Source organism: Punica granatum, chromosome 6 (assembly GCF_007655135.1).
Source record: "Punica granatum isolate Tunisia-2019 chromosome 6, ASM765513v2, whole genome shotgun sequence".
In the NCBI taxonomy this organism is placed as follows: domain Eukaryota; kingdom Viridiplantae; phylum Streptophyta; class Magnoliopsida; order Myrtales; family Lythraceae; genus Punica; species Punica granatum.
The window spans coordinates 4699112-4724109 of NC_045132.1; the positions used below are offsets into that span (position 1 = coordinate 4699112).

The 24998-nt window shown below is 38.3% G+C and overlaps 3 protein-coding genes across 4 annotated transcripts; 1 reads left to right on the forward strand and 2 right to left on the reverse strand.

Annotated features, from left to right (window-relative positions):
* Positions 1-1044: 1044 nt before the first annotated feature.
* Positions 1045-5086, reverse strand: LOC116210751 (eukaryotic translation initiation factor 3 subunit C-like). Of its 2 annotated transcripts, none has more exons than XM_031544783.1 (4): positions 4929-5086; positions 4489-4540; positions 2606-4393; positions 1045-2207 (listed from the first exon to the last, which is right to left on the reverse strand). In XM_031544783.1, the coding sequence occupies exons 2-4, from the start codon at positions 4510-4512 to the stop codon at positions 1266-1268; spliced, it is 2754 nt and encodes a 917-aa protein (XP_031400643.1). In that variant the 5' UTR covers positions 4513-4540; positions 4929-5086; the 3' UTR covers positions 1045-1265. The 2 variants fall into 2 exon arrangements, with proteins under 2 accessions (XP_031400643.1, XP_031400642.1); XM_031544782.1 differs by having other exon boundaries at positions 4912-5080.
* Positions 5087-15816: 10730 nt separating this feature from the next.
* On the forward strand, positions 15817-17040 carry LOC116212075. Its single transcript, XM_031546662.1, has 2 exons — positions 15817-16347; positions 16600-17040. The coding sequence occupies exons 1-2, from the start codon at positions 15817-15819 to the stop codon at positions 17038-17040; spliced, it is 972 nt and encodes a 323-aa protein (XP_031402522.1).
* A 3598-nt stretch (positions 17041-20638) lies between these two features.
* On the reverse strand, positions 20639-24263 carry LOC116212373 (ferredoxin--NADP reductase, leaf-type isozyme, chloroplastic). The gene is made up of 9 exons (XM_031546947.1): positions 23908-24263; positions 23164-23401; positions 22476-22609; positions 22164-22242; positions 21987-22078; positions 21681-21758; positions 21392-21454; positions 21055-21289; positions 20639-20914 (listed from the first exon to the last, which is right to left on the reverse strand). Exons 1-9 carry the CDS (start codon positions 24034-24036, stop codon positions 20847-20849), a joined length of 1116 nt encoding a protein of 371 aa, XP_031402807.1. The 5' UTR covers positions 24037-24263; the 3' UTR covers positions 20639-20846.
* Positions 24264-24998: the final 735 nt, after the last annotated feature.

The window sequence follows — 24998 nt, forward strand, 5'->3', positions numbered from 1 at the left end:
AACTTTAAATTTAATGGTTATATTGAAATAAAAATAAAATGAATTTTAAAAAAATTTAAGCATTATAGCTAATCTTTAAAAGCTTACTTAAATAAAACTCTCTTCCAAAGTAATTACTTATTATCATATCATCAACAAGTAATTATATTCATCATTTTATATTAAGAAAATAAATAATCAATTATACTTATATAAAATCAAAATTTTAAATCATTTTAAGCACTATAGTTAATCTTATAAAAACTTAATTAAGTAAAAACTTTCTTCTAAGTGACTGCATCACTTTTGTATGGAGTGCTTAAATGTATAAAACTTAATATATGGAATATTAGTTATAATAAAGACACATATTACAACATTCATTTGTTTAATCTGATTAGTAAAACCTTTTTTTTTTTAGTTTAATGGTAGCTCTATTTCTTATTGCTTTTGCCGGTACTTCCCGCTTTCTCCCTTCCCAGAAGAGTTTGTCATTACAGCACAAACCCCATCGAGGAAAAGATCAAGAAGCAGCTGGAGCAAAGACGAAGGGATAGAACAACGTACCTCACGGGCTAGGGATATTGGAGGAGATACCGGAATGGAGACATCAGTTGAGTCATCAGCTGATATCCGGCGAGGCACACAACTAATGGAGATTTGGAGTCTTAACCATTTTGATATACTTTTGAGATTCCCTTTTCCTTCTGTTTCCGGGTTCAATCGAATATTTGCCTATACAAATTTTGTTGCCCGTTAATGCGAACCCTGTTTGTAACATATCATCCTTATTTAGTAGTAGCCAAAAAGTCTATCTTTGAATGTCAATGGGAAGTAATTTGTACTTCTGACATTACATATTACGACCTGAATCTGAGGTTTAGTCCTCTATGCCCCAGAAATCTCCCTTTTAAGTGAATATCGCAGCCAGAGCTCATATTGGCATTTTGGGCATTTCATTGCACAATCAGAGAGAGGACCGACCAGCGAATTGAGTGCAGAATTCACATTTGCTTTTGATCACCCCGAGTTCATAGCAATGCAGGAGTTTTTTAAACACAGAAATACACAAAATTGAAACTGAAGGCAAAATAATAGCAACAATGTAGTCTCGAAACAATTACACATAGCCAAACTAGGTAATACAGAAATTCCTCGAGTTCAACTTATGGCCAAAACTAATGAACAAAAGTTGAAGAGCACACTGTCCAGCTAAATAAGACTACATAGATAGTAAAGATTGGGAGCGAATTTGGAAGCCTCTTTCCGCCACAATACCAAACTACCTAAGTGCGAAACCCTCTGTTCAGACTAACCATGCGACCTGATCCGTCCATGTGGGAACCCCTAGCAGCCCGACTTGAGTACCCGCCAGCCCCTCTGACCAGACCTGCCCGATCCCTGGAATAACCACCACCTTGGCCCATCCCATATGCCCGCCCACTGTAACCTGATCTTCCCTCCGAGGACCCCTGCCTTCCCTGGTTGAAAGACAAGCCACCCTCTGCCCACTTACCTGCCCCACTAGTTGCACCGCCCGCATAGTCCTGGTTATCCCGCCTCCTCATTGGCAGCTCCAGCCCTCCACCACCGATCTTTGCCTCAAGGGCCCTCTCGTTGCTCTCAGTCAGGACCGACAGCTTCTCAGTGAACTGGAAGGCCAGGGCCTGAAGCCTCGTGTACTCGACCTCGTGGAAGATGATCGACCTCGTAGGCTGGTCCCAGCTGGCATGGAGCTCCTCGTTCACCATCATCTTACTCACCAAACTGTGAACCTGGGCCTCAGAGAGGTCAAACATCTTATTGAGCTGGTCCACGCTAAGAGAATCATACGACGAGGAGAAGGTGAAGAGGTAAGTCCTCAAAGCTTCCTCCTTAATATTAGCCCTGAGCATCTCGAGGACGGAGTCCTTGTTCCTGAGAAGCTTCCATGCGTCAAGAGCCTTGATGGCATTGAAGGCGCTCTCATGGTCTCCCTTGGTGAGTGCTCTGGTCGCCGCCATCACATGGTCCCTGACATTCTCAGGGGGACCAGTGAAGGTCTGCCTCTCACTCACCTCGAGCAGGCGGCGGAAGTTCTTGCTTATAACTCTGCGCTTTGCGTCATGGGTGTTTGCTGCCATGTTCGGGACCTCCAGAAGCATTGCACATATCAAGTGAACCGCTTCAAGAAGTTCAAGGTTTATGTGCATGTGATATGGCATTTGACGCCTCCTCTCCAGCCTTTCCTGGAGTCAAAAGAGAAGCCCATATTAGCAGTGAGCCCATATCGAATGACATGCAATGTACTGATCTTGTCCAAGTCCCAATAATAGCTAAAAAAGCGAGTAAATAGAAAATCTACGGTTATGGTGAGATTATTTTAATTGTTCAGCCGACTCAAAGAATGAGCGGTACTTTGCATGCCCAGATTACTAAAAGGTTCACCTAAAAGACGGGTACATTTACGTCCAAAAAAATCTCCAGCCTTAACATGCACAGATCAGCTAATATATCATGAACCGCTAAGCAAAACTATATAGTAGTGAATAATACAATAAGATAATATGCCAAAAGGACCAAAAGTGCATTCTGCTAGTAGCATTAGTAAGAGACTCAGAGAGGGGCATTATAATCAAAGTCTTACCTGCTCAGGGGTCTTCTCGTGATACCTACTTTGGGAAAAGCCTTGGGCGAGCAACTCCTTTACCCTTCCACCTGAATACAACTCAGAAAGGCAACCATGTCCTTCAGCAATAAGCCCAACCCGGAAAGCACAGAGCCCGAGCTGTGCCATAGCCCTATTGAAGAGTATCTGGGTTGAAATATCCATAAGCTGAATACTGTCTTGCAAGTGACTCATCAGCAGCAGGTCACGGGCAGTCGAGAACTCATCCAAGAGGGCGTGGTGATAAATGTCGCAAAGCATGGCACGGGCCTTAGTCCTCTCATCACCATATTTATAGATGAGAGAGACCAGAGCGTCCATGAATGTCCGGCTGTTCTCAGGAAATGTTGGCTTTCTGTGCACAAGCTCGGGTGTGACAAGGAACATAGTTGGCACCCTGCCTTCTTCGGGTACCTTGGGTTCCTCCCCTGCTTCCTCTCCATTATCCTCAGTCTGCTCAGCCAACTTCCTCATAGCATCATAAACCTCCTGAGGCTTATAATAGATAAGTTCAACTCGTCGCAGCGCTACCTTTGAGGCAGCTCTGAAATCTCCTGCACGTTCAAAGTAATCCTGGACATTCTGGGCAAGAACTAAAAAGATTGGCTCATCCCTTAACCTCTTAACATAGTCACGAGTGTGAGGATCAATACACTGCAAACTCTTGAAGAACTCAGCATCTATTCTCTCCAGGAAGGCAACTAAATTTCCCCATATCCTAATCGTCCCAGCGTACTCTGGTCCCTTCTCGGACTCATTCTCATCAGGCTCCACGGAATCACTAACTACAATGTCGGGGTACTGCATGAGAATGTCAAGAATAACAAGCATATTCTGCACGCATTTCTTCCACACATCTACCGGCATGTGACCATTCAGACCCGGATTAACATCAAATTGAGCAGATACGACACTGAAAAGTATCTCAAGCTTCTGTGCAGGGGTCTTCGCAACCTGAGACAAGAATGTGAGCTGCTCAACCTGCTCGTACCTTCCGGTTCCCTTTCTTCCTCTGGCAGCAACAATCTCCTTAAACCATTTATTAACCTTCTCCCAAGTAGCCTCCTTAGGATCTCTGAACTGCTTAACCAAAAGGCTATCTTTTTTGCTCATTTTTAACTTCCAGCCACTCTCCTGACTATCAAGGGCCTCATCAACCTCACTTCCCTCTTCCTGATCAGAAACATCAAGCTTTGTGGGGTCCTCAATCTCTGAGTCATCAGATTCTTCTTCCTCCTCTTCTTCCTCATCTTCCGGTTCCTCCTCACTCTCTGGATGCTCCCGATACTTGTTAATCAACTCTTCGTACTGCTTATTATTCTTCTTCAGTTTCTGCTTCATTGAGTTCAAAGCCTTAGCATTGCTGCTGCTCATCTTCTTCTTGGCATCCTTATTGGCCAAAGACTGAGCCAGAAAATCCTCCAACATAACCAGAGCCTTAATATAAACGGTGGGTGCCTTGTCAGACTCCATGACTCTCATGACCTTCTCAAGCTGCTTATTTATCTTGTCGAAGCTCTCCTGTAGACTAACCCAGTCATTGATCTTCATCGCATTTTTCATCTGGTCAACCGTGGCCAGCATCTCCTCAAAGCGCTTATCTTTAGCAGACCTAACAACCCGCTTCTGGGTATCGGAATCTTCACTATCACTAGCATTCACCGAAAGGTATCGGTTCCCGGCAGTTTGAGCATCATTATCAACTGGGCCCATATCCTCATTTTCGCTGTCATAATCACTGCTCTCCTCCTCGGTGTCGCTTCCACCCTTGTTTCCACAAATAGTAACTCCAGTAAGCAAAGAGCAATCTCATAAATGTTTTTGACGATAAAATAAAAGAAAATAAAGGATTAAGCCCAGACCTGAGTCCAGAATTTCGACGCCATGATCTTGAAAAGCTAGAATCCTCCGAATCTGCCCAACAGTATAACCAATTGTTAATAGCCCCGACTCACCAATCTTACGATCTAAACTAGATAAAAATAAAAACTTTTCATCCTGTTGCTAAAGGATAGGGGGCAATTGGTGCCAAAGACAATCTGGCAAGGTACAGTAGCGCATCCCGCCGGTTCAAACAAAAGAAATAGTCTAGCCGAACGACCAGTACCATTGGAAACCAGCAACATCTACATGCTACATCACTTACATGCCTAAGTTTTGCTCAATTGCACGATAAATCACCAATTAAGCATAGCAAAGGAACAATTTAACCATCCCAGCTCACAGGATCAACAGGATAGACGAGTGCTGACTATAAACGAAGAAGAGTGCGGAGATGTTAAGACCTCAGATCGAGCGAGACCTGAGCTTGCTTCCAGAGGAAAGGTCGCAGAAGCGGCTTTGAGCTCTCCCTCTCCTGCGGGCGACGATAAGGGTTTGCGCTATGGACGTGGAGATGGACTAGGGTTTTCGGGGAGGGGGAGATTTTGTCAAATGCGATAACGAGACGATGACCGTTCAGGCTTCAGTTACTGGATGGATGGATGGTTCAGGTGAGGACTAAAAAGAAAATATTTATTTTCAAATTAACCTCTCCATTTCAATCCTTTTCTAAAACGTCCTCAAAGAAAGAAAGAAGGAACTCTCTACAAAGATTCTGATACTAATATTATCGAATGAGATTCTGCCTTTACAAATAATAAAGGCACACCAATTAAACACACGTAAACGTACCACGTAATGTTTATTTAAACAGTACTGATTATAGTTTTTCCTTCTTTATTAGAATTAAACAAGAAATTGGGGGGCTATGCTCTAGGATCGTTGAAGTTCCCGTCGAGATAGCGTTCCTTCATTCCTTGGGTGTTGAGCATGGATTAACCTTTCGAACTCGTTAGAGTAGGAAGAAGCCGCGACAAATATGAGATTATTTTTTTCCTGCCCCGAAGAACACCTCTTCTTTGAATATCCAGTCACCCAAGAAATTTGGAGAAGTCTGTTAGCTCGAGTCGGCTTGCATCGTACTATGGTGAGTTCGAATATGAAATTCTGTTGGATTTCTTCTCTTCGGGGCAGGAAGCTCGATGTTATTTGTTTGAAGCTTCTGTGTACTCACTACATATACTGTATATGGCGTAAGAGGAACGCAAGGATTTATCAAAGGCAAAACTTATCTCCAGCGGCTATAGTTCGAAAGATTTTTGCAGATGTGAAGGCGAAGCTCTGTGTTTACCCCCGACTCTCTTACAAAATTATAAATGCTATCATAGTAGGTCACATGTTTAACCCCCTGATATTGCCCATAGCTAATTGGTTTTTGGTAGTTTTGTTGATGTTGTGTTGGGTAAATGGCCTCTTGATGTACATACATTTTGATTAATGAAAGTCTCTACCATTTATCCAAAAAAAACTTTGTCTTGGAATTAATTTCTCTAATTCGAAGCAAGATATTCTGTCCTTTTGAATAATTGATCTACTTTAAATGCTATAGCAATTAATTGATACTAATAGATTTGAGTAATTTGAGTAATACTATAGCCAGATCTCTGTATTCTCTGCGGTTCAAATGCAGACCCTTTGGATTAAAATAGCATTTCGACATCAACTGCTGAAATCCTCATGGTATCATGCGAAAGCACCAGCCCTTTGGATTTTCTTGAATTAGAACGTTTCAATGTTTGCGTTAAAAAAAATGATTGTTATTATTTTCTTATCGATTTTCATATTATTTCTCGAGGTTCCTCAGTTCATTCAGGAAAATTCAGATAATTTCCTATAGGTTCATGAGATTTCTCAGCTCAATCAAAAGCATCATGGTTAAGCAATTATTGAAGAGCACGAGTTGCCACATATATAAATTGCGTCTTTGAGTATGTGTACTGCTGCTAGGACTTTTGTGGCATAAGTTGAGGCTGAATCTGTCAAAAAATATCGATGTTCTACCTAAACTCTTACTGGATTTGATTGTTATGCCTTCTTCCCTCTGCTCTCACTTTGCTTTCTTGTGATTTCACAATGGTCATAGTACGATGTTTTGGGTTCCAATGCTTTTTTTTTTTTGTGTGTGTGTGAAGCAATGTCCACTTAAAAACACGTTAGGGATGTTTTACAATTTTGACAAGAGTCTAGCACCTCTTGTCCCAATAGTTTCTACCTTGAGACATTTTGATGCAATCAATTACTCAGCCTGGGTGCATGATATTAATTTCGTACGTAATTCATGTATATTAGTAAGAGCTTATGTTAGTCACTTTGGAGACATCTCTTGCTGAAACTTTTCGTTTCTTTTCTATTTTGTATTTCTTCTTTTGTTTGGTTAAAGGGATTGTACAGATTGCAATGTCGACTGCATTTTATGGATTGTGCTGGCTTTGTGGATTGGGGATGGAGAATGTGCTGGATTGTTTATGGATAATTGGATTGTGTTAAATTTTGTTTTTTATGGATTTGAGAGTTTTGTGGATTATGATTGGATTGCAGTTGCAGGACTTCGATATTGTAACTTTTTTTGACAGAAGAGAAACGGAAAAAAGCGATAGATAATTCTATCTTAGAATACTATGTGATGGAAAAGAGACGGACTTTTATGTCTCGGAAAGACTTGGATTTTTCCATCCCTCAGTTTGTCCCGGAAGCACGAAATGTTGGGCAGAAATATTTTTTCGAAAAATTGAGACAGTTCCGTCTCCCCGTGAGACGGAAATTTCCTTATATGAGGTTTGAAATGCGATTGTTTGAGACAAACTCCATTTTTTCTCGTCTTTTAAGATTGAAATGGATTTTCATCGCATTAAGGCGAAATAGTCGGTCTTTATATTGTTGGCTGTTGTAGTGCAGGAAATCAACTCTAACGAAGAACCAAAGTCATCAAAATTGAGTAACAGTATACATTCTCACGATAATCAATATAGAAAGGTTCCATTACGTCTGGAACTCTCAAAATAGAAAGGTTCCACTAATAAAAAGCACTCATTGCGTAATATTCTATAATTAACTTATCTAATTCACGTGATACCTGCATTATATATATGTGCGTGTGTATATATATATATATATATATAAAAGTTTCACAATTTCTTTGTCTACTTAATTCTCAATTTTGAGATGATCCGCATAAAATGTATATTTTGTTTATTCAATGATTTTAACATTATAATCATATGATATAGTTCATTTACTGAATAATGATATAGTTCATTTACTGAATCATATGATACAAATCTTTTGACACTCCTCTGTAGTTGAGAGCCTTTAGTGATGTTGATTGGACTGGTGATCCTACACCCCGCATATCTACTTCTGGATATTGCTTCTTTCTAGGAGATTCACTCATCTCCTGGAGGAGTAAGAACCTGACCGTCGTAGCTCGCTCTAGCGCTGAAGCGAAGTATTGTGTACTTGCAAATACAGTGGCATAATTGCTTTGGCTTCGGATACCATTAGCAGACATGAGGATTCATCATGTTGAAGCCACCACACTTCAATGCAACACTCATAATTCCCTACATATTGCTCATGACGATGCCTTTCACGAGCGGACCAAGCATATAGAGATTGACTATCACTTTATCCGTCAACACATTCTCAATGGAGCACATTCTCAATGGTTTGATTCGTCTTTAGTACGTCTCTTTGCAGAAGCAACCCACTGATGTCTTTACGAAGACTCATCCTCCAAGACGTTTTCGAAGTTTAGTTCACAAACTTGAGATGGTGTCTCCTGCAACCGTTGAGTTTGAGGCGTGATGTCAATGTATATGAATCTGCATTCGTCTAGATTCGTAGTCCAGAATATTCTCCGTATATTCCGTAGAATATTTCTTATATTTCCTTCTAGGTTGATGCATTTCCCATTTTATTTTCGAGCTCCTTACTATGAACTGGAGTCTCTCCTTGTATTCACTGAGCGGCAATGTTCATGAACTATCCCAAACAAAAACTAAGAAAAATATGCTCTTAGAATCACGGAATTGCTCGTTGTCTTATGATACGTAAATTACTTTATATATAAAATAACAATTATAGCTCGGGTATATACGGGGTCTTTCACCTAGTTATAATAGAGGTTACGGGTCGACTCGATAGTAGGGAGCGGTGTTCCATGGAAACAAAAAATGTACATTATTTTGTGAAAATTGATTGTTCTGAACCACATTATTCTTTTATTAAGAAAGAAGAAAAGGAAGTTGTCCTTGACTTCTTTCCTTTTTCTCTATTTGCTAGGAAATTTATCCCGTCCAAGGGCATACCGCCCCATAATAAGCACAGTTGATTATAAAAAAAATTAACATAGTCGATTGAAGTTAAGAGTTTTAGAGTGCAGTTGACTATGTATTTTAACAGTTGGTTATGATCATTTGAGATCCCCGGATGGTTCATTCTTGGACCGGATAAACTTCCATTTTTCTAATGATAGTTCCACATAAAATCTAGCTTTAATTGAGTCAAATGAATAGGTATTGAAAAGACGATGTCAAACATCTATTATCTGCTTCGAGCAAAAAAAAAAATATATATATATATATATATATTTATTGTCTGCATAAAATTAAACAAACAGTGCCTCTAATTCTCTCTCTCTCTCTCTATTCTCCTTTTTTAATCCCATTCTCTTCATTTTCCATGTCATTAAGTAAACGTTTCAACTTTCCCCTATGTCATCATTTTTTTTTCACTGCATTAAATCAGTGTCTTCAAGCCTGATCCGCACATTGGAACGGACTCTTCATCGGGCCATAAGTCAATTGATTCAACCCGCTCAACCACCGGTTTGACTTTTTTTTATTCTTTTATTTTCAATATATTATAAGGGACTCTAGGATTGTCGAATTTAATTTAGAGTTCTTAATAAATTCAATCGTTACAATTTGCATTAAATTTGTAAATACGAGTTAGGTGACTATATTGGTACATAGATCATAAAAAAAATATCACAAGAGATAAATAAGTTAAGAATCGGTATCCCGATACTCAAGATTTAATTTGTATATTTATAATTTTGTGTACATCCGAGTTTGAAAAAGGAATGTTCTATAAATACTAATTAGTATATCTAGAAAAACTTAATGAAAGAAAAAGATTTTTCTCAAAAAAATCCTTCAAACCATAAAGAATGGGTAATTAGGGTCGACGGATCAATTGGGTTTATCGGTTTTGACCATAAATGAATTTTTATAAAACCCGGACCAAACAAGTCGGTGATTCGCAAATTGACCAATCTAACCAGCTAGGCGGGGTTAAAAACACTGCATTAAATGAACCTTTAGTCTTTTTTTTTTTGTGAACCTTGCTATTCAAAAACTCAATTGGTCATAATTGATTCAATGAGTTGAGTCAGCTCACTAAGGGATAAAACTCTCATAACATGAATTTTCTCTATTCATAAACTCGAACTCAAGACATTATATGTAGCATTATATTTATTTATTAACGATATGACAATAAGTTATTAAAATATTCTTTCATATATCTTTGAATATTTTTCTCTATATTCATATATTGTTATTAATTATAATATTAACTACTGCAATTTGATTTCTATATGGTATATTAATATATGAATTATTAAGATTTTACCATTTTATCCCTATTTAGTAGATATGTATGTGGAAATCAATTTCAGTGAAGGAATGCAATTATTATCTATATCTATCCTTCAATAATTAATATACATATCTATATCTATCTATCTATATATTTAGTAAACTTAACTAAGTTTTGCCATTATGTGAGTAAAAGGGGAGAAAATAACTCCTCCTATGGCTCTGATACCAAATGATAAACAGAGTGTTAGTGAATGTAATTCTCAGTTAGCTCATTACTATTCTCGAGTGATACATATACTAAGCAGACAATGTACAATATGAAAGTATTAAAGTGAAAATATTCTACACATATATTTTACATATGTACTGTCTAATTAGACGATATGGTGAATCGAGATTAGGGACTGATATCCCTTCTTGTCCCTTCATATATCTTCGTGATTCTCTTCGTGATTTATTTCCCTTATAACCAATACATTAAATAGAAATCATAATATCTAAATAAAAGGAGCATGACAGTCCCACCACGATAATCGAATCTAGAACATTTTGATTATTAGGCGATGCATGCACTACTACGCTTCGTCCGCTTTGATAAATTTTACAAATTTAAGTATGTTAAAATCATGCACATGTGCGAGCTCGGGTTCATTTACATATTTTTAAAATAAGTGTACTTTAAGTGTAATTCTATGTCAACATCTTCACAGTACTTGTATCATATGAATAATCTATACATTAAATATTCTGTAATATTTTAGATCGTTTTAAGAAGGATGATCCATACTCGTTCCATTTAATTCATTGCTTTCTTGCTCTCTTAAAGATTTATAATTTGGGAGCATTGCACCTTTCTTTTCAAGCACAAGCACACAATAAATAATGAAAATCAAAGTTGATATATAAATATTAAACGCATATCTTTTTATGGAAAACGTAGAAATCGAAAAGCACGATACTTTTTCCATGAAGGTAATTAATTGACACATGATACTTAGCTCAATAAAGGAATATGAGCATATGATTATCCTCTCAAAGGAGGCGTACGGGGTGGGTGGTCTGCAATTTGGGTACGCACCAGCTCTTTACTCCATGGCAGAACCTCCCACCTTAAGCAAACACTGAAGGCAACCTATTTTCATGCAACACCAAATGAGTACTCCATTCTATTTTCATGCAAGCATGCCTCTAACAAGTAATAGCTTCCCAATCCAAAGCCGCCTCCTCCTCCTCCTCCTCCTCCTCTCTCTCTCTCTCTCTCCCTTTGAAAGCAACAACCATTGGAAATGGAAGAGTGGCCAATGGGCTTGAAAGCAACATCAACAAAGATAAGTAGACAAGCATACACGAGTTCACATGTGAATAAAAAAGTAGTATTTAGTCTTGAAATGGCAGTGAGATTATATACTTGGGAGTTTTATCTGGTCGCGGGTGGGACCCATCCGAGGTTCTCGAACGAACATAGTCTACTAAAACGTATTACATAATTGACTACATTTTGATTTCAGTCGACTACGTTTATTTTGCAATCAATTATGTTCATTTTGGTCCTCCCGAACCGATCCGTCCGGGATTGGATAAAATTCCTATATATTAACATTGTTCTTTCTTTCATTTATTATATATCTACTTGTGTTAGAATATCATCTTGGCAAGCCTAGCTCCTTCATTTAGCATAATGGGTACAACGAACCTCATTCAAAAGTTGTTTGACTTGAATTATTTGAATGAAAGGACAATAACGAAAGGGTATGACAATTTCATGAATCGATTTAAGTTGTGTTTATTATTTTAAAGGATAATATCATTATTATTGAATTATTCTAGGGAAAAATAGAAAAAGAAGTTGAAGAAATATCTAGAGTAATATCACATCGTCGCACTTTTACATGTATATACATATATATATACATACATACATACATACATATATATATATATATATTGGAGAGCTCTTGATATAAAGAAGCATATATACACACGATGATCATTTTCAATAAAGGATCATCAGAAATTAATTAATTAATTAAAGAACTTATTATAAACAAGCTACGCGGAGGAAGAACAATGATATAATAATGGTAATATTTTATAGCAGTAGCCGTACTACACTACACATACTACGTAGTAATAAAGCACGACAATAGCTTGGCCATCCATGGCCAGACATTTTTCCATTGATTGTTTGCACTACTCAAAGATGCACGTGCTTCATATGAATAAGCAAAAAATATATAGCACCAAAAAATATATATATATCAACTTCATTAATTCTGCGAAAAATAGATTAAAACTGGCTAAGGGAACGTGCATCTGATTTAACTACAGTTCATCTTTTAAGTGCACTTGATAGGTGTAAACATTAGTCTTAATCTAATTAGATGGTGTAGTTTACTCTAAAAGCCGGGAAGCATTTTCTATTTATAAAAATAACTAAAGGTAATCTAAAAATGTGCATTTGATAACAAATCAAATAAAAAAGAATATTTTTCTTTTGTTATTCACTTAAATAAACTTGCATTTATTCGATATCTCCCTCAGGTTTATTATCTTTAGTGGCATAGATATTTCTTTTCGGATTAGATCATAAGTTAGCTAAAAGAGATATAAGTTGTAGTAGCACCCCAGTTCAAACTAAAATTACAATAACCGTGCATTATGTCTACTTTACCTGAAAAATAATTTTTCAAGAGAAAAAATGGAGTTCAACAAATTAAAAAAAATTAGGTTTTTCGATATTAATATGATTATTTTTCTGTTAGTTCTATTCTTTCTAAAGTTAATTTAGTAAGTCTAGTCACACATACACACACATATTGTGAAAGGGCTAATTACATTACATAAAAAGACATGACCTTTGCCTAAATTCTTAATTCTAGCACGACCTTTCGAAAATAGTATAGAAAGACAATAACTTTCATTTTAATCTCAAATCTAATACACCGTTAAATATTCCGTAAATTCTAACAATATTGCTGACTAAGCATTAACAGTGCCACGTATCGCCAAATTATTTGATAAGTGAATCTCACATTTTTTATTTAATAAAAGTAATGCTGAAAATTGAAAAAAAGGGGGGGGGGGTGGGGGCAGGGTCGAGCTCAAGTTGAGGAGAGGGCCGGCGGTGGTGGCCTCGATAGTAGTCACCCCCATCTAAATCGGGATCGTTGGCTGTCACAAAGATCGCCGCCGACCCCAATTGGGGAAGGGGGTGGGGGGGGGGGGGGGGGGGGGTGGGGGTGGCCACAATCGAAGCCACCGCTGCCGGAATCGAAGGAGACCCGAAATTGGGGCTCCTTCGATTTCGTTTGTGGTGGCCCCAATTTGATCATCGATCCCGATTGGGTGTGGTAGCCGCAATCAAACTAAAATGAAAGGTCGTGTCTTTCTGTACTATTTTCAAAAGATTTTGTTAGAATTGAAAATTTGAACAAATATCGTGCTTTTTTACGTAATATTGTGAAATTGTCAAAAAAAATCCAGAATTCATTCACAAGTTATATATGTACAAATTTAATAAAAATATTTAAAAAGTAGGCTTTTTCTTCAAAGTAAACACGATTTTATTTTTAAAGTCTTTATTATGCACCCTTTTCCTGTTAATCAATTAATTTGCTATAATATTTCCTCCAACTCAATCTTACCTTCTGCGCAGCTTGTTAGTGGCTAAATCGCTTTAAATTTCTCCATTCAGAGGCACGTGAACCTGATGAGAAGTCAACCAATAGGCGGTGGTCAGTGAAGCCCGCATTCTGACGGTCAGTCATCTGTCAGACCTCGCTTCCGATCGAGTAACCTAGAGACAGAGGGAGTGAAGCATCACGTATATAATAGAGTGAGAGAGAGAGAGAGAGAGAGAGAGAGGGAGGGAGAGGGAGGGAGACCATCAATGGTAACTGACGCCGGTGACAGCCAGAGATAACTTGGCTCTGGAAACGGAAAAGTGAATTTTCAAATGGCTGTCTGCATAAATATTATCTTATATACAAAGGGGCGGCATGTAAAGGCTGCCATTAGTGACAAAAAAAGCCGCCGCCAATTCAACTCTCTCACCGCAGAATTTAGCCGCCGCTTATGTGCCGACATCGCGGCGGTTTATGAATTGCCACGAATTAAGCTCCGGGATAAATAAAATCTGTGGTAGTGTCAGTTAAGCCTGCCGTATCTGATATATGGAAGTCAGTTTCGGTCGGTTAGTGAAGTCCGCCGTATCTGGTATTAAGGTTCAGATGAGTGATCAAGAAAAGGGAATGGACAGCTCTCTTGAATCACTCAAGCCTTAATTAACAAATCAATTTTTGTAGGTTTTGTACAATAAATTTTGCATTTCTACAGATATTAATCTAGCTTTTGAAGAGCTTCACAGCCCAAATGTACCCCTCAATCCTCTTTCGCAACAGGTCCGATTTTAGGAGGAAAAAAAATCGATTGAACTAGCTATGTGTTAAGCATTTGGGGCCAACTACCTCAGGTATTATGAGGTTGGCAAGGTTACATAGTAGATTGTCCACCATTCAGTTCAATCCGGAAATATCGAACCGAACATAACCCAGGGAGAAGCAACTCTTGCACAAACCTAGAAGTTACTTTATTTAAATTCTCTTTTTTTCGGTACTCTTTGTTTAAATTCTTTATATTTTCAATAGGTCAGTATCATATATACACATGGAATTTTTACCTATCTACACATGGAATTTTTCATGGACTAAAAGATGGAGGAAATTGGGAAAATTAGAATAATTTGGCGTCAACAGCGACGGAGAAAAGAGAGACTTTTATATATATATATATATATATATATATATGCACACTACTGATCTTTTTCTTCGCTGCTTTACTATGATCTTCGGTGGATACAACGTCTAAACTTTGTGTGATATGTTTAATCAGTTGGGTGTTTTCTTTGAAGTGATCCTAATTTTGTAACTTGATCCTTCGTTTGCAGTCCGACGATCGATATGATTTTGGCAATAAAGCTAATCGTACCTACAAGAAAAATAAATAATATATAATATATATTTCATTCAATTCTGTATTTCTATCTTGCGCATTTCATTGTTTAAAAAAAAATTGCATAATAATATGCCTAGTTTAGAATATATCTATAGAATCACGTTAGGAAACTAAATTTTTTCTCTGATTTCTTTCCTCAATAATCTCTCGATCTAAAATATATTTGAATCGTTCTGCTTGATTGTGATAATCTCTCCACTGTGGAAGTTCTGACTGCTGGGCCGGCCGGCCATTCAAAGTTAATTATGGATCCGACTCACTACTGAGAATCCGTTCTTCCGATTGCTTGAATCTTTCTGTTCTCTTGAATCCGCATGCCGCCGGCCAACTCGTATAATTTCCTTCTTATTGCCTACGATATTTCCTTCTTGCTGGAGTTTGTTTTATAGTCGACAATCCACATGCCTAAATTAACTTGTTGCCACAGGTTTGCTTGTTATCTGGTCTAGTGGATTATGAGCTTAGACCCCTTTTTGCTATATAGTTCCGTTTAATTGAGAATCGAGGTTAATCGGCATGGTTGCCAGGAGTATTCCATAATCAGGGTTCCCAAGTGCTGTTTACCGAGGCGCTCATTGTCACTGCCTAATAGAATTGTGCTTTGATTGACTCTGAACAGCGAAACCACTTGAGTCGGGGTGGAACTTTATCATCTTCAAAGACTTGCATCCTAATCCTGTTGAGACAAGAATCATGGAGGAAATCGACGAGGACATTCTTGTTGATATTCTCTCGAGGTTACCGGCACGGCCCTTGGGCCAATTAAAGTCGACAAATAAAAGGTGGTACAGATTGATTTCTGATCCATACTTTGTCAAATTGCACTTGGAGCGCTCAAAGAAAGACACCACGGGTGCTCGTCAGAAAGTCCTTAAAGTCAGCAATCGTTTCTGTTGGAAGCAGCAGGGGATTGATACTGAATTTGTTGGTTTCAAGCTATTCGAGAGCGGCGGCCAGGAGATGGCCATTCCTTACCATCGGGACCCAATTACTTGGCCATTCCAGCCACTAAAAAGTGTAAAAATTGGAGGTTCGTGCGATGGACTGATATGTCTAGTTATTCATTCTGGTCATCGTCCCACCATCCGTCTGTGGAACCCAACTACTAGTGAGTACAGGGAGTTGCCGAATGTCTGCCATCGCCGTGAACCTAACCCTGTGCATGAGTATTGGCACTCCTCCATATTTGGCCTCGGATATGATTCTGGGGCAGATGACTACAAGGTAATAAGTGATGTTTCAGTATTTCGCCGACACGATAATGCTCTACAGGAGACTCTTGTGGACGTTTTTTCACTAAGAACGAGTACATGGAAAAGAATTCATGACCGTCCGAAGGGTTGCCACCTCTCCCCCCGTGGTTCATTTTACTTGAATGGGGCTGTTCACTGATTGATTGCTACGTCCAGGAACGAAGCCAGAGTTCGGCCAAAAGTTAAGATTCTTTCATTTGCTTTGGCCAAGGAAAATTTTCAGGAGGTTATGATGCCAGAAGTCGACACGGAGTTCCCTGGATTAGGGATTCTTGATGGGTGTTTGTGTATATATACCGCTCGGTTTGATTTGCCTTGGAACGGCCATTTCGAGGCATGGACGATGAAAGAATACGGTGCAAAGAAATCATGGGCTAAAATGATCAGCATTTCGATGATTGAGCCACCATGTGTCAATATTGTGCAATTCTTGTCTCTAAGGAATGGCAAGGTCCACCTAGCAGGATGTACCGCGGATAGAACATTAACAGTTTTGTATGATAAAGACAAGGGTGTCGGTCCTCTCTTGCTCAACAATGACTATCACTTCTCCGACAACAACAATTGGTCTTATTTCTTGTCTACCGTTTGCGAGGAAAGTCTTGTCTCGCCTTACCGCGGGGCAGGGGTGACGGAGCGAGCAGGAGGAAATGAAGGAAGATGACAGCTGTGTCTATAATGTCTCTAATTCGGGTAAGAGCAGGATTTCGGTTTCATAGTTTGTTAGTCTAGATTGGGAATTGCTATTTCAATGTTGAAGTTGAGACAAGGGTTGATTATTATTATTATTTTTTGGGTGAATGATGAAGGTTGATGTTTTTGTTATATATATATATATATATCGGAACGACTTTATATACGCTCGCTCTTTCTTAACTCTGCCAACTAATATATTAATGTTTCGCTTATCTTATGCCCTTGATATATACATGATTTGATTATGAGAAAAACACCTCATCATCTTCGAATGGACTGGCTAATCAACAAAGAAGGGAAAGGGAGAAATTAGTTTAACAAAAAGCTCTCCCCGAGCCGAGCCAACTGATAAAAAACAGAAACAGAAACAAGTAATAATTCATGTAACCATTAAATGATCATGAAAAAGAGAAAAGACAGATGTGGCAAGACACTCAAGTTCAGAGCGAGGCGAACAAGCCATGCCTATAACAAATTTAAAAGCAAAACGCGAGAGATCATTCATAGTCTGGGAAAAGTTCATCCACTGATCACGAAACGGAAACGACAAGGAGAGAGCTCATATCTGCAGCTGAGCTGAGCTCCACAGAGAATGGAAGTAGCAAACACAGAGCCATTCTTGACTGAACAGCTAAACTAACCCACATTGATCTCAAGGATAGATTGCTGCAGGACAGGAACAGCCGATCGACTAACTAACATAACATAGGCTGGCCTCAGGCCATCAAACTGACTAACCCACTGGCCAACTAAAACTAACACTCGCTGATCAGTGGAAACCGCTTGATGACGTGATCACTTGCCTCCTTGCTTCTTGGTGGCAGACTTGGTCGCCTCGGCACTCGAGGAAGCCTCGGCGGCACCAGCAGCAGGAGCACTCGGCATCTCCACCATCCTTATCTCCTCCATCCTCAGTAGAACCTTCTTCCTCATAGTCTCCATGCGTTCGATGAAGAACTCGAGTTCCTCCACCTCCATATTCTCGACCGGAGTCTCCCACCAATACTGAGGCAGTTGGTCCTTTGTTCCACCGGACCCAGCAGCATCATTCTTCCGCTCCATGACTCAATCGATCCTCTAGACAAGGGTAATTGAAATCTCTCGGAGGGTCGCCCTGCAGCAAAAAATCAAAACGAAAGGCGCTTGGTATATCGGTGCTTGGGTTTGCATTATAGGAAAATGACGGAGGAGTAAAAATGTTATTGATCTCTTCTCTTGTTGGATGTCGTAATAACATTAAAATGATCCGTCCATTGCCTTACCCACAAGAGACTGTTGATGTTGTTGTGTTTGTTTTCGATAGAGACAGACTTGTCACAGGAGAGGGAAACTGCAATACTTATTAGTTATTACGATGGAGGTTGTCCGGGCTGCTTTGGTTTGGCTTTCAATGCCTTCTATTGATTTATGTCTTTTAATTTCTCTTCAAATATAGTCATTGTCAAGGCTCTAAGCAAGTTAGCTATTCAGTTGCTTGCTTGCAACTTATCAAGATACTTCGTGACCTTTTTTTTTTGTTAAAATAATTAGATATAATGTTTAAACCGCGATGAATTAATTAAATTGGGAGATTCAATCGATGTAGTTAACATCAACATAATCCGTTTATATAGTGCATGTAGCATCAAACTAACATGCATAACCACAATTATTTTTGGCTGAAACATGCATAACTACAATAAGTAATTAACATCATATATACATCGTTTATGCATGCATCACTTATACTAACTACTTGCGTTAAGATAACATATCTTTCGATTAAAGACTTCGTAATCCATCTACGTCCACATGAGATATTGGAAATCAATAAAATAATGATGAATAGATTCTAAAATTCTTAACTTGATTAACCTACTGTAAAGATGAGTGTGTTAATCAAGTATAAGAAATTATTGTAAATCACACTAGATTCTCATATTTAAAAAATCATTTATGAAATCGAAAGACATATTCTAGCAAATTAGTTGATTATTAACAAAAAAAGAAATAGAAAAATGGGTGCATAATGATCGAATTTAAAAATAATAATAAAATTGTGTTTACCTTGAAGAAAAAGCCCACATTTTCAATATTTTTATTAAATTACCTATAGGAGATTCTTGATGTGGTTGTTGGTTTCGACATAGAGAGGGAAACCGGTTGGTGAAATGAGCAACATTTATTATCTCTCGTCCGTCTCAATTCCATCTAACAAAGTATTTAAGCTCATTTTCCGTACTTCGTGGTAAATGGGGCCTAGACATGTGAAGCTCGCGAGATCAGCCTATGTAAATGGGTCCGAGTTTCTCTCTAAAAGAGCTGGCCATTCTCTTGACGCTCGAGTAGCTGAATTTTTTGGGAGTGATACATCCATAATTTTGAATGATACCCTCAAGGATTAAACTCCCAACAGGAGTCTCCTTAAAAGGAGGGATTTAAAGGGACTAATCGGAGGGTGTCACGTCACAAATTATTGGATGATTGTCGGTAACGAAATAATAAGAAACTTGGTAAATAGCAAGACATTTGTTATTTTATAAAGCTTATTATTTTTAATATAATGAGATACTTATTAAATAATAAGAAACTTATTATTTTATAAAAAAACTTATTATTTTAAATATAAAACTACTTTTATTAAATAGTAACTTATCTGGCTAAATAATAAGAAAATTATCTTTTTCGGAGCATTCTTAAAAGTGCATTTTTATTTAGCAATTAACTCATTTTATTAAAACGATATATTATGATCATCATGAGCGTTTCTTCACTCAGTCTTTTTATTTTTCTCATCACACCCCGATGAGTATTTCTCTCTTTTTGTTGAGATTCGTTTGCCTCTGCTTGACTGGAAACGAAGTCCAACTCTTACTGACGTGAAAGTCTTCCATGAAATGGTGATACCATGTCATTGCTACCAAGTGGTGTCATAATCCAATCAGAGCGCAAAAGCCGGAGGAGCACTCCTCGTCAGCCCACTAGCTCATCGACTAACGGCAGCTTTTATGGAAAACTGATGGCATCCAAAAATTTTGCTCTACCCTGCTTAGGGAAGTGAAAGATGGTGGCTTTATGGACAATGTGGATGGAGGACCTGCTCACTATTTTCCTGGTTAAATTTAATTCAGTCTCCCGTAAAAGGTTCTATTGTCTTATTAGTTTCAATCGGTTAGTTAAGCCCACCACTTCTTCGACCCAAAAAATAAAAAAATATCCACCACTTCCGATGTGGAGGTATACAAGAGCAGTCGAGGAAAGAGAACGGACAGTACTTGAATCATCCCATGCCTTGACAAATAAATATTTGTAGGATCTATATGTGCAATAAACTCTGCATTTCTACAGATATTAAGCTTTCAAAGGGTTTTGATAATCCGAATGTACCCCTCTCCTGCATCTGATCCGATTTTAGAAAAAAGAAAACGAGAAAAATTCAGTTTCCACTAGCCACTCTTAAGCATTTGAGGCTAACTACCTCTTCTATTACGAGATTGGCACGGTCATATAGTAGGTTGTCCACCATTGGGTTCAATCCCGAAATACCCAACGGAACCTAACCGAATGAAAAGTGTTAGAAGAAACTCTTGCACAAACTTAGAAGTTAATTTATTTAAATTCTTAATATTGTACATGGCTCCTCGGTATAACTTTTCAAAAGGGCATTGTCATATATATCGGGAAACAGTAAAAGACTCTTTTTACATATCTACACATGGAATTTTTCATGGATTAAAAGAGAGGAAAATGGGAAAATTAGAAAAATTTCGCGGCAACAGCAACAGAATGAGGTCTCTAATACACTTCCACATTCCATTGTTCTGCCTTCTTCAGGCTCCTCTTGTAATCGAGCCAGTCGATCCCTGAATAACACAAACAAAATTGTCATTATTCATGGCATTTCACAAGAGATCGTCGGATACACATATTATGCAGCCGAGTATGCTAGCCAATGATTCTATAAATCTGTAAACGTACTGCTTTGCTCTGCATATAGGATTACCTTCTTTAGCAGCCAAAGAGGTCATAATGTCGTCGATTCCCTTCTCCATGCCTTTGAGACCGCACATGTAGACGTAGGTGTTGTCCTTCTTCAACAACTCCCAGAGTTCTTCAGCGTACTGGGCCATCCGAGTTTGTATGTACATCTTCTCCCCTTTCTCGTTGGTCTGCTCTCGGCTCACTGCGAAGTCCAGCCTGAAGTTCTCGGGATTCTTTTCCTCCATCTTCTCAAACTCCTATACAATGGCAATAACGTTCATCAAATTGGCAATCTGAATAGCAATACTTCCACTTCATTGCTAGGAGCGAGTGGACCATTCGGGTTTCATTGACCATACCTCCTTGTACAGAAGTGAGCTGCTAGTGGGCACTCCCAAGAAGAGCCAAGCCAAACCATTGAACTGCAAAAAGTATCAAACTTGAGCCGATACAGTTGACAAATAACTAGCACCTTAAAGGAGTGCAAACTTGCTGCCAGGGATAAGAACATATCAGCATTGTAATGCATTTATTCGTTTGATTTGGAGAGACAGTTCAGGACTTTTATTTTTGTCCGTCTTATAACATTGTCAGTTTGAGATAAAAGGTGTATTTTGTGGAAAAGTACTGAGAGAAATTGGTATAAACCTTGTAGTCTTCGTGCTTCTCGAAAAACATTTTCCATAAGAAAGATCTGAATGGTGCGATTCCAGTCCCCGTAGCAAGCTGCAGCAAAGCATTCAACAGGTAAGATCTTCATTCAGTTGTTATTTATACAGATTAAAAACTGTTATTCTATTAAGTTAGCATAATAACATATTTCACAGATAGAAACATGAGAATACGGTTTAAGTCCACAGCAAATCCCTATCTCAATCAATACGCACAATCCACGAAATTGAGATAAATACAATTTTCTGATGATAAATCAAATAGATCTTTTAACAAAAATACCATTATAATTGTGGCATTGGGGTCTTTTGGCATTAGCATTTCCTTCCCAACAGGTCCTGTGATCATCACTTCTGCCCCGGGTTTCAAATCACCTGAATTCCAAAGCATTCAGAATAAAACAGTGATGGACTGATTAACTTTATTGTAGAAATTTTATAACTACAGGACAGTGCTTACACAAGAAGTTTGAGCAAACTCCTTTTACGAGCTCTCCCTTTTCATTCGTGTAAACGAGCCGCTTCACACACAGCGAAACCTGGACCAAGAGGCACATGAGTTAAATCTCGAACAGAACCTGTTTGATTTTACAAAACTGCTACTTTTATTTTCAATTTGCATGAAAATACATTCAAATTCCTTTTTCTCCTAACGTTTCAGAAAACAAAGACAACTTTCGAAGATTTTGGACGTAACGAAACAAAAGATATAGCATTTAAGATCCTTTTTTAACCCAGAAAGTTTTAACAAACAGATTGTTAAGAAACTCACAGTTTTGGAGTCCCCGAAATCCCCGAGGGCACTGCTGGCAATGGAATATAACCTCAGCTTGTGTGGCTTCCCGTTCTTGTCGACCCCATCAGCAATGACTCCAATGGATTGACCTTCTCTGTACGGGACCTCACCTATACGACCCAACAAAAGATCATTTAGCAGGAGTTGCTCGTAGTTTAGAATAAAACAGGTTGAACATGGGTCCAAGCTACACAGTTCGCCATTTTAGACTACCAACAAGAGATTTTTGAATTACCATCATGGTCTGTCATCAAGCAGTAGCACGTTTCAGTGTATACTGAGCTTCATTTTCTATTAACTTTTTCACTTAGCTCTGATCTAACTGGTTGATGAAAAGGCTGGGTATTGTTACTAACAAAGAAAACTGATAGAGTTCGGGGCATCGGCAGCAGATTCCTGGCATCTGTAATGGAAAAATGGGCAGCAAGAAATCTTCCATTTTGATGCTCTATCCTCCTAAGTCCTATCCCAATAACTAAGATACAAGTTAAAGATATAATTTTGTTGAGATCATTCGGTACGAGCTAGGTCCAGTATGTAGTATCTCCAGATGACCGACAGTTCCAAGTAACAAAGTAGTCTGTTGGAAACATGGAGCTCAACCAAATGATAATACATTACCCGACACGAAGAAGTTCAATAGATACTGATTCAAGATTCTTACCCTCAGTGCTGAACACCATGTGCCATGTCTCTCCCGGCGCATCATCACCGGTGATCTTTGTGTTGAGGAGGCATCTGCCAATGTAAGGGTTCTTGGGCTTGAACTTGTTCACGACCACCCCTTCCTCCATCTTCTTGGACTCCTTCTCAACCTTAGCGGGAGCCTCAGTCGTGACCTGGGCTCTGATGGACACCACTCTCGACCCTGTAGACACGACATCTCGGCAGTGCAACGGAACCTGCAAATAGGAACGAAATCGGAACCCGGGAAGTGAATTTTCATTAGACAAAGCCATTAATCTTCGAGAATCAGTCAAAGTCATAGAACCTAAATGTGGTGGACCAAGAATCAGAAATTTTTCAGGAAACGGGACAAATAGCAAGTCCACAACAAGTAACTTATGAATCGAGTACGAGCTTAATCGAACATTTGCCGATAGAGTACCGAACACTACTGGAAGGCTGATTAATTATTACCTAAACCCCACTGATGGTATAAATCTTTAGTTATATTTGTTTTCTCTTTACAATACCTAGCCTCGAAAAATCATATCCACTGCCCCGTGAAATATCCGATATTATCGGGATCACATTCAAATGGAGCATAAAAGCTATATCTAAGCAATTATATACAGAGGACATCTACTCATGATATGCTTTTATTTCCTTAAAAATTATCTCGACAGCAAATCCATCATTCGCATATCGGGAAGATGATCGAGCGAGACGAGTTAAGTTTAATTACCTTCTTGAAGGAAATTCTATCAGTGGAGATGAAGAAGGAGGATGAGGAAGAGGCCAAAGAGGACCTGTGAGGGAGACAGGAGGACTTGGAGGAGGGAAGGGAGACTGAAGCAGTCACTGCTGCAGCCATTGTTGGTGATATGCCTTAGTGATCACTACTGAGCAGAGAAAGGAAGAAGACGATGATGCAAAGTAAATGAAGGGGAAGGATAGAGGATGGATTTTTTGTTGAAGTGCTGACGGGATTGGGTGGAGGAGATTTGAGACCAATGGGACAGTGGCAGATATGTGGATAAGTCTTCATGTGCTGTGAAACGGAATGTATGACTCTCAGTGCTCATGTGTGCAAAAAGGAACTCTTCCCTGCCCCCCCTCTCTCTCATCTCTATTCTTCCTCTTTATATATATATATATATATATATATATATATATTTTTTTTTTTTTTTCTTTTTCATATTTCTCTTCTAAAAATGAGTTATTTTGTAGGAAGAAATATACTCCAATAGGTGCACTATGCTTTATTGTTCATCTAATATGAACTTTTCACATCATCTTAAAGGGATATATATACACATTTTAAGGCTGTACATCACACGAGAATGAGCTATACCCCGAACTGATAGAGTTAGGAACTGGAAAAACTTTATTCGATTTTCCAATTTGCGATAAGCTATTGGTTGAATTAGGAAATGGAAAATGATATAAATAACACAAATATATATATATATATATATCATATTTTCCTTTTTTAACATAATTAGTAGAAATACACGTGTGTTGCACGTGAAATGTTTAATTCAAAAAATTTTGAAGTATTTTTCAATATTTAAGGAAACAAAAATTATATTTCACAATCAATAAGTTTTTCATTGTCAAATCCAATTTTTCTTCATGTTGGATATATACATAATATATATATATATATATATATATATATAAAAGCTGAATTATTCAAATAGAAAAATAGAGTAAGGGAAATATACTAATTACTTTATCAACCGGAGAAGTATTAGAATATCTGAAATAGATTTGAGGTAATACCTATTTAGCTTTAACTTTGATTAATCTACTCAATAACAATAATGGTGATTT